Consider the following 10,554-nt stretch of genomic DNA (forward strand, 5'->3'; position numbering starts at 1 on the left):
TATTGTATATGTTTGTGTGTGAAGAGTGGAGGTTTCAGATGCAGTGGAGAATGTGGATATGAGCCTGGAGGAGCTCCAGCAGCTGCTGCTCAGGAGCCATCAGCAGAATGCTGTGGAAGCTGGGTCCAGTGCTGTTATGGATGTGAGGAGATTTGCAGTTTACACAAACACACACCAGTATAGTGCATGCAAACTTGAATAAAGCTAATATTTCAAATTCTAAACCTGTAGATGTATCACAGCACACGGTAGCCAATAACTTCAACTATTTATTGTCCTGTCCAGTCATTCTTTCTGATTCTTTGTTTCTCTCTCCTTCTCTTCCTGTAGCCCTTCAGTTTAAGCCTGCCTCTAACAGAGTGGAACTTCACAGAGATGGAGTCCAACCTCAAATCAGTAAGTGTGAAAACTGTACACATGTGATAAACTACAGTACCTGCGATAGTATGATATACAGCAGAAAACAGTGTCATGCAGGACAACTTGATTTAAAAAGCTTCAAACTACAGTAAACACAAAACTGACTTTTCTTCATGAAGTTGATATGGGGAAGATGTTGCAAATAGTTTTCTATCTAAACACAAGGAGCAACATTAGTTTTCATTTAAATCAGGAGAGACTTCATTAAGATTAGACTCCATGATGACGACTTCATGTACTCAGAGGGGTAATGAGGCCAACAGCAGGATAGGAATCCCCCCCTGGTGGAGTCTAGACACTCGTGGTGGTGATGGAGAAGATGATGCAGGATGTGATGAGGAGTGGGTTTCTGAGCCAGAATCTGAACTCTGCTGAGCTGGAATGGAGGTGACCGGGGCGGAGGAGGGTCGCAGCGATTGCACTGAAAGACAGATTGACTGAGGAAGAGAGAGAAAAGGTTTTAAAATTTGACAGCAGCAGGATGATAATAATCCATATGCCATAATCAGCTGATCACCAGAGCAGCAAGACGGAGGAAGTGGTGGAGAGAATGAAGAAATGAATGAATATGAGAGAGAATAAACAGTCTTCCTGCTTGGACTTACGTTGAGCTCAATTTGTGTTGTGCCAATTGAATGGCTGGTTGCATGATTGGTAGAGTCCGGTTGCAATATGAACAAAGTGCATGGTTTTGATTGGTAAAAATGATGCAGAGCTAATTTAATCTTTAAACCAATACAAAAATTATCAAACCTTGTGCATATATCCTGCTAAATGATTACACCCTCTTGAGGCTGATAAAAACTCCTTGTAAGACATCCTGACCTTAATAATGCTGTACATCAGTGCTTCTCAAAGTGTGGGCCGCGGCCCCCTGGTGGGCCGTGTGGGTACTTCAGGTGAGCCGCGCAAAGGCCTCCACCAAGTATAAAAATAAAAGAAATATCACAATATGATTTACCATGAGTTAACTCTTTAAGTGATTAGTAAGGCTTGTCATGACTATTCATGGACATAATATCATATGATATTTTACCATCTGTTTAGTAAACTTTTGTGTCTCTCTTGCCATAAGATCATGTTGTCCTGTCCAATATTTTACCCTTACTGAAAGTGAGAGCTGTAGTCATAACTTTTATTTTATAACGGGCCCCGGAGTCATTTTGTATTTCAAAGTGGGCCGCGACAGTCTTAAGTTTGGGAAAGGCTGCTGTACATGATACTCTATGAATAGCTTTTTCCTGAAATAGATTTTTAATGAAATCTTTTTGTCCCCCCAACCCCTTCAGCTTAGTTTGTGCTTCAAATGTCAGAGAGTCCAGTGCTAAACCTGCATGTTGACAATGAAGCCAATGATGTAATTAAAGTCCAATTTCCTGCCCACCCTGCCTTGAATATACACAATGTTAATGCTGATTAATCTATCTGTCATATTGTGGAGATTAAAAAGTCTTTAACGTGGCCCACCTTTTGAAAAGTCCTGCACGACCACCAACAAGTGTTGCAGGAAGTGTACAAAAGACGTCCAGCAACAAATATAAAAAAACATGGTGTCTGCATTTTAAGGATTTCATTTCAGAGCTAAGAGAGGTGATGTAGGAAATTGTGCCTGTTAAGCAAAATGAAACAGAATGTCAAACTTTGTGTGTGACTCCTGTTGTGTGTAATGTCCTAATCCAGTGCTTCCCAAAGTGTGGGCCACGGCCCCCTGGTGGGTCGCATGGATACTGCAGGTGGGCCCCAAGGAGAATTTTTTTTTGGGATTATATATAATATATAATAATATTTATAATATAAATATGTGATTAGTAGGGTATGTCATGACTATACACAGACATTATCTTCAAATTGTATTTTACTATTGATTCAAACTGGGGGGAAAAGTTGTTCAATTCCTGAAGAATTTCAGTTTTTTCACTTGCAGATAGGGAAAGGTGTTAAAGTAAGTGTATTGTTAAAAGCAAAAAGCTACAGAGTCATTGGAAAAACTGAGTAAATAAATCATGCACACATGACCAACCATTACACCTCTCACCAGAGAGATTAAATATGGTGTCAGGAGTCTTCAGACCTGTGTGGAGCTAGCTTCAAAATCAAGCTTCTGCAAAATATTTCATGTAACAAAAAGGAATTGACAGGTTTTTATCATGTTTGAAATTGGTTATCAATGGCTTATTTGTTAGTTTAAACTCCCTAAACAGTAGTGGACAGAAATGTCCAGTCATTCTTTTAGTCTGTGGCTGAAGTTTAAAAAAAATTTGTTGTGAAGAAGAAGCTGGTGTTTGGATCTTTCTTCTTCTTCTTTTTAATTGTAGGGCGTATTCTGGTTTAGGAGCTATGATGACTTCATCATTAGGGAGGACAGTGGATAGAGTCTGAAACGAGGATGAGAGAGTGGGGAATGACAAGGGTCAGAGTGAAACCCGGGCCGCCTGCTTTGAGGACTAAACCCTCTGTACATGGGCAGCCCGACTCAACCGCTAGACCATCTATCTTTTTATACTTAATTTCTTGTGCTTCTTTAAAAGTGGATTATTACTTATCAGCCACTCCTAAACACATACAAGGCATGACCATGCATCATCCAGAGCTGTAATTACCTCTTTAAAAAAGGCTGATTTATTTTTGTGTGATCCAAATAACTAATCCTAAAGAAAGCTAATTATTCATTTTTTCTGTTTGGTTCTGTTTGTGCAGCTGACTGCCAGATCTGATAGTCCTTATTTAGAGTGTGCTGCTGTTTTATTTCCTGTTACAGTCTGTGAGTCTGTGTGGTGCCTTGTTTAATCTGCATGCTCTGGTCATCTATCATACATGTACATTCTGTTCCATTAACACAAAAAGAGTCTGAGCCAATCTTTAGGAGCTTTTGGGATCAAAAGTGAACTCTAATATCGGAGCTATCAGAAAGTATTATATTACAGTATGTTGTACCCTCTGCTCTCCCTCAATATACTCAAAATTCATCTTCTGACTTTCTCTGGCCTCTTCATAACTGCTGCTGTTACCCTTTCACCTCGCCATCCTCTCTGTTGTAGCTGGACTTCACTTCTATCAGAGAGACCATGCACTGTCCAGTAGCTTAGATATATTTGAGTATTTTAAATGTTTAATATGCAGCATTTTAAAGATTAATATATCTGATATTTTATACATCCTAACTAAATATATTGTTATGTAATGACTTTCTATTTAAAAAAAAAGAAGAGTGAAGTCAAACTCCCCTGTGGGTTTGTTGTTCTCAGCTCTGCATTCACACTGACTGGACAGTGATTCCTTCAGCTTGATTTTTGATTCGCTCAGAGGCTCAAACATGTTTCATACATGTCTCCTTGGCCTGAACCCAGTGGTGATTCTGGAGTCTTTAACTGGCCCCAAACCCCTACTGGTCCGGGGCCCCAAGCAGCGGCCTGCCTTGTCTGTTGACAAGCAGTGCCTCTGCCTGGACCCCTCCCTTTCCAACTAACCCTGCCATGATCAACTGCAGGTGAACCAACAGAATGTCCAACCCAAGATAAGACTTTGTCTGGTCTAAAATGCTTATATAAGAAATAAGAACATCTTTGGGCTGCATATCAGAAGGAAAATCCGTCCTACAGACAGCCGTAGTGTGAAGGGAGGGGCGAGGAGTCGTTGCTCTCAGAGAGTTATATTTGGTCTGAGAGACTAGTGCTCAAGTGCGACATCTACTGGATTGAAAGTCATGGGTAACACCTTAAATTAATGTTAATATGCTTTTCAATTAACACAAGGTTCCAAACACTAAAGACTGGACTGAATGCACTCAAATCTACCTGGTTTATATAAAAACAAAATAAACTGTTTGGATAGGCATGTGACTGTGGCTTAATGTGATGAATAATATTCTTTTGTTTAAAAAGAAGCACAGTGAATTTCGTTGTACAAGGTGCAAAGACAGTAGAGTCCTTCTAATTCTAATTCTAATAATAATCCTGAAGAGTGATACGGTTCATATCAGGTCAGAGATTTTCTGTGGTTGTGAACACATTGAGCTACATTGGAAGAGTTCAACATCATCAAAGGACAACAAACTTGAAGATGTCTGATTGTCCTGTCAGAGCTGGATGATTCTCTAGAACTTGAAGTATTAGTTTATTATTCATTTAAATAACTTTGTTTAAAAAACCTCCTAGAGGGAGAGAGGGTGAAGGAGCATGCCATTAGGCAACCAAAACTTAATTTGATCATCTGTTCAAATGTAATTAAGTTCACCAGTGAAGTCTTAAAGCAACACAGCAGACTGCAACATCTGTTTACAGAAGTCTGTCTTACCACTGCTCTGGTCAATAATATCTATAAATTAGTAAGAATATTTGGTTTGCAAATTGTTGTCAGTTCAAGAGTAAAATAATCTAAAAACATACTGAGCTGCTAAAACACTGAATGAATAAAATCTGAATTTGTGGAGCAAAAAAGGGAAATGCCCCAACCCTGACTGACTTCCTGTCAGGATGCCATCTTTTTTTCCAGGTTAAATCATTCCCTTAAAAAAAAATCTGTCCCAAAACAAGTCCATAACATAATCCTTCCCCCCCAGAAACCTTCACAGTTGAGATGGTCTTATTCGGAGGGAAAGCCTCACCCTCTTCCCCTCCACACATTACACTGATCATTGTGGCCTAACAGTTCTGTGTTGTCTTATCCAGACAGAGAATCTCCCTCAAAAGGTTTTTGTCCCGGTGATCAGCAAATATTTATTCTTGTTTCTTTTCTTGTCAATCTTAAAGTAGTGCTTCTCCTGTGAATGAAATCCTTTAAAGCCTCTGCAATGAAAGATGTTCTTTGAAAAAAGCCCCCAAAAAAAGATTGACTGAGCACAAATGCTCAACTGTTTGTTATCAAATCAAGACTGAAAGGTTTAAGTACTGAGCGTGTGTGTGTTGTGTTCTCCATCCACAGTACATGTTCCAGAACCAGGAAGCCGAGGCCTTTCCACCGACCAGCTGTGAGGAACAGTGATCAATCTTTGATCATCTTTTCTAAAGGTGAGAATAACCTCGCTTGATTGTAGTGTGAATTGGTCATTGTTATAACGGTTGAAGGTCATTCTTATAGTCATACAGAGTTAGGTCAGTAAATTATGAGACTGATGACAATATGTCAACAAACCACAAGATCATTCCTGAAGAGACAAAAGAGCCTCATTCCTGCTGATTTATCCTCATATGGGGTAATAATGAATATTTCCAGCAGCAGCAGGATTAGTGTATGCAGGCATCATGGGATATGTCTGGTAAAAGAAACATTTCCTACACCAAAGAAGCACTCCTTAAAAACAGCTTATTTATTAGAGGTCAACCCATCTGTTTTTTTCTGGAAAGTCACATACTACTTGGTAAAAAACATGATGTCATTGCCGTGGTAACAAACATTACACAGATGCTTTTAGACAGGTGTACAATTCTCATTTGATTAGCGTTCAAGTTCCCATGAAACAGAGCTTCAGGAGCATCCAGCTGCAGTGAACGGAAGTATTTCCACAGAATACAGATCGAACCAATCACAAGATTGAAGGTGGGACATAAAGTTGGGATGAAATTGATTGGATCGTAAGCATCGACAAAGCTTTTTAACTGGTCGAAAAATGAGTAACGCCTCTGCGTGCAGGATGAGTCTTTAGACATTTGTAACATTTTACAGGAAGATAAACTACGCTTATTTTGATGTAAAAAATACTCAGATAATAATTTATTTAAATATATTTTTACATATACAGCCATATGTTCGGACAGTTGATGATTACTGTAATCCCTTAAACTTGACTAAAGGCCAAAAGGAGTGCCATTCTATAAATCATACTCGGTTTGTTTGGTAAGACAAAAGGCATGTAATAAACCTGAAAAAGACTGACAGACAATGATACCCACATGAGTGCACAATCCACATGTGGCCGTTGAATAGAGGTGAATGACGGTCTAAAGCAGTGTATTTATGTTTCTGCGACCAGCAAAAGAGGTCAACAGTAAGCAAACAATACAGGAAATTAAACTACAATTCCCAAGGACCCTCACGCCATATCATTACTAAAAATACAAATGGTTTCTTTGACTAAGGTTCGTTGTATTAAAGTTTGTTGGAGCACAGATGGCCAAGCGGTTAGGTCCCGCCCCATATATGGAGATTAGTTCTCAAAGCAGACGGTTTGAGTCCAACCTGTGGCTCCTTTCCTGCATCTTGTTCCCCAAACTATCTCCCAGTTTGTCCTTCTCCCAAGGCTGAAAGCCCTGAAATAAATCTTAAATGTTTAATATGTGATTTTTCTCACTTAAATGTAATAGAAATCAAGTATCTCCTCTGAAAATAACTCTGTGAGTCATGACTGTCTACAATGGGTGTAACACCTGAGTCCCACTGTCTGTGATGTTTTCAGAGTTTTCAGAGTCCTATCTTCAGTTTGTTTACATCGCCCGGACGGCCGGCTGACTCCTCCCCTCACGTATATAAGTTGTTTAATTGAGGGACTAGAGAAAAGAAGAATAACATACTGTACTCACTGCTTAACTGTGTTTCTAGATCACGCTCATTTCAGGTAAATTTACATGCAGTGTTAAGATACGAGCATAATAAAGATCGCTAGCATTAGCATGCTAACACAACAATGCAGCGCGAGTTGTTTTGGTTTCATGCTGGTGCTCAAGGGCGACATCTGCTGGATCAAAAAATCACATATAAAGCCTTTAAATAATAATAATAATAATAATAATAATAATAATGTTTTATCTTTTGTGGGTTATTGACACTTGTAAATCTGTTTTTGTGTAGAATCATTTTTGTAGTTTTTGTCCATTCTTGTTACAGTGTTGTCATGTTAAGAAAAGATCACACTATTAGTATGGAGAGGTGGATGATTACAGTAAATATATACTGTCAAAGGTTAATGAATCTATGATCCGACACAAATTCATGTCTCTCTCCTCAGGGCCACAGAAGCTGCCGTTTCCCCTCCTTATTACTCTCTCGGCATGAGCTGGATCCCCCCCGGCCCTGCCCGGCTGTTTCCAACACGTGGCTTTATTTATTTTCTTCACAGTCATGTAGCTACATCATGCAGCATTGAAAACAAGCCTGTTTTCTTATATTTTCTGCTTGGAGACTGACAGTGGATCCATTATCTACTGGTTCCTTTGGCCGTGAACACAGACACTGGTCTTTTCTCAAGTTTTTCATAGTTAAACAAATGAAGTGCGTTCTGACATTATTATATATCGCCTCCAATAATAAGCCAGCTGGATGCAGACGGTGCATTCTTGGCTCCAGCACTTTAGTCTTTGTGTGAGAGGGAGTTCCTGCTTCTGGAAGTGACTATTTCTTCCTTCTGTATAAAGAATTTATAACGGATGTACCAATTCATACTTTTGCTATCTTATCCTTATTACAAACATACTGTATCTGTATCAGAGAGAGACTGGCATGAAGTTAAGGGCCAATGTAGCATACTGTATATTACAATTTATATGATTTTTATTTGGTCAGTGTAAGATTGTAGACATTTTAAGGGCTTATTAATGCATTTTAAATGACGATAAATGTGTCCAGACAGATCAGAGGTGAGTTAGCTTTTTGTGAAATCTGTTAAGAAAACTTTTCAAAACGGTTGTTTTGAAGCATATCATGATATGAGGCTACCAACACTCAAGAACTCATCTAATGTATCTTTGCACAGGCCTGACATGTAGCCCGAGACTTAGAGGAACTTCTCTTCTGTCCATTTAAATGTGAAGTTTAGAGAAAATATGAAAAGATAGACTTCTCATTTAGTGAAACCATGAACACCACTGCATTTTTGCACAATGTGTGTCATTAGCTCTAGTGTTAATTTCTGTTTGTAAATAAAGCAGCTCTTGTTGCTCAAGACATGCATGTGTCTTAAAGAGATACTGGCTTCAATTACAGGGTTTTCCAAAACTCACAAAGGACAAATATAGTCTATAATGACACTTTTGTTTGACGTAGGATGAATGTAAAGGCCCCCAGATGCAAAATCTGAAAGAAAAGGACAGAAACAAACAAACAACACTAAGCTGCCGAGGAGCCAGTCTTTTAAAAGAGAGAATTTATCACGGTGGAGTGGTTTCATTAAACGTATGGTGAGGTGGTGACTTGAGAATTTGATCACTTATAGAACAATGAAAACCTGCTTGAAAATGCATTTAAATTCTCTGGATGACTTAAAAAAAAATTACAAGCTTTAACAGAAAATTACATTAAATTTCAAATATGGTTTTATAGTTATTGGTTGCGACAATGAAAAGACGAATTCATGGGAAACTTACTGGAGATGAGTTGAATTGTGCAATACTGTACAGAACTGTGAGGATCTCGAAATTGCAATACATGGATGACCATAGGAATGTAGGTATAAGTTAATGTGAGTGGTGGACTTGGAAAAAAACTGCAGAAAGATGCACTGAAGAAGGAAGCCCTGCAAGCCCTTCACACTGACACCGAAACTGGGGGGAAAGAGAATGTATTGACATGGAGACGATAACAATTTAAGTGTTTTAACATGTTCGGAGAGGATATATTCTCAGAAAGAGTTTCTTAAAAGTCACATATTATTCTCCTTTTCAACTAATTTAAAGTTTCAGAGCTCCCTAAAACTTGTCTGTGAAGTTTCTTGCCAAAAATCCTATCTATCTATCAGCCCTGCTCAGAACAGGCTGTTTCTGTGCCTGTAGCTTTAAATGCAAATGAGCTGTGTTTGACCACGCCCCCTCTCTGGAAGGGGATGTGACTCAGGCTTTCTTGAACCATGTTCTATTGTTCTATCTGAGAAGGCAGACTCAGAGGGCAGAACAAACACCTAGCTGTGGGAGTGTCACCCACCTGGGGGAGGGGTTACTACCCTTTGTGATGTCACAAAGGGAAAATCTCTAAACGGCCTGTTTGAGCACACATTTTCTGAAAAGTGGGGGATGGACTTTTCTTATCATTAGAGGGGTTCTAGACAGACTAGAGACACATAATTGTGTTTGAAAAACATGGTATTATGTATTTTGCATAATAGTGACCTTTAAAGAACTGAAGAGCATGTTCATTACGTCTCATTATTATTGCCTCTGTAGGTCAAACACTTTTCGACACGGGGCTTCCTTCTCAGTGCATGCTTCAGGGAGGAAGCAGGTAGTGGTGAAATTGCACTAAAAATCACAGTTGTATGAGTTTGAGAGTATTTTAGACATTGCTCCTATTCTTGTTCCTCATGATAATATGAGTGTTTATGATTTTATTGAAGGATTGATGAAAATATACATTCAGTTGCTGTTGTGTTCTTAAATTATTCTTATTCTTTTAATCATTTGCACTGGAAATGAATGAATGTGTGTTTCAATGACATTTATGCTTGTCAGAATTGCAGATGGATAAGGATGTATTGTTGTTAAATGAGTGAACAGATCTCTGCTGTAACGAAGCCTGGCAATTCCAAAAACATTTCTGCACTGAGAACGGTGTCTATAGTACATCAACATTTAAATGCATCACAACATGCTGCGTGTAGCATCAGAAGAGAGACAGAGAAACCCTTTCTCCTCCCAGACACATTTTAGTGCTAAGATGTTTTTTTGAAAATGGGCTGTGACCCACTGAACATGTGAACTGTTTTGAATTAATTTTGCAAAGGCTAAAGTGTATTGTAACAGAGACTTGAATAACATGTATTCCAAATGTATATGAAATATTTAAGTTGTAAAAACAAATAAAGCTCTATAAAAGATGTTACACTCTCTGTGTTATTGTCATTGTGAGAGCACCTGACTGTAAGCCTCTTCCAACACCTTCAATCTACTTTTAAAAAGATTTAAAGAAACCCGCTCCCCAAGACACAGATCATCCTGCAGGATATCCAGGCTGCAGGAGCAATGTACCTGAAACTCCTTTTCCCCATTTCATGACGCACTTTGGGAACAGACAACAACAATATGTTGTGTGAGTGAAGACTGTGGCTTCAAACACTTTTCTTTTTTCTTTTTTTTAAATTTAGAATCACACATCTCACAGACATTTGTACATATTGTTTATTTGTGGTTAGACAATAGAGTGATTCCTCTTTTCACATTTTTGTAAATATATACAGAACAAAATAAATCAAATAGATAAAAATAATAGAAATAA

The 10,554-nt window shown here is 38.6% G+C and overlaps 1 protein-coding gene across 1 annotated transcript in view; it reads left to right on the plus strand.

The window, feature by feature from the left end:
• hsf4 (heat shock transcription factor 4) overlaps positions 1–10,149 on the plus strand; it is a 29,607-nt gene extending 19,458 nt beyond the window's left edge. Inside the window, exons 10-13 of the mRNA XM_061036899.1 lie at positions 25–142; positions 331–396; positions 5,341–5,426; positions 7,361–10,149. Coding sequence (XP_060892882.1) covers positions 25–142; positions 331–396; positions 5,341–5,400 — 244 coding nt within the window. The 3' untranslated portion in view covers positions 5,401–5,426; positions 7,361–10,149. The remainder of the gene's footprint in view (positions 1–24; positions 143–330; positions 397–5,340; positions 5,427–7,360) is intronic.
• Positions 10,150–10,554: the final 405 nt, after the last annotated feature.

This window comes from Labrus mixtus, chromosome 4 (assembly GCF_963584025.1).
Source record: "Labrus mixtus chromosome 4, fLabMix1.1, whole genome shotgun sequence".
Taxonomy (NCBI): domain Eukaryota; kingdom Metazoa; phylum Chordata; class Actinopteri; order Labriformes; family Labridae; genus Labrus; species Labrus mixtus.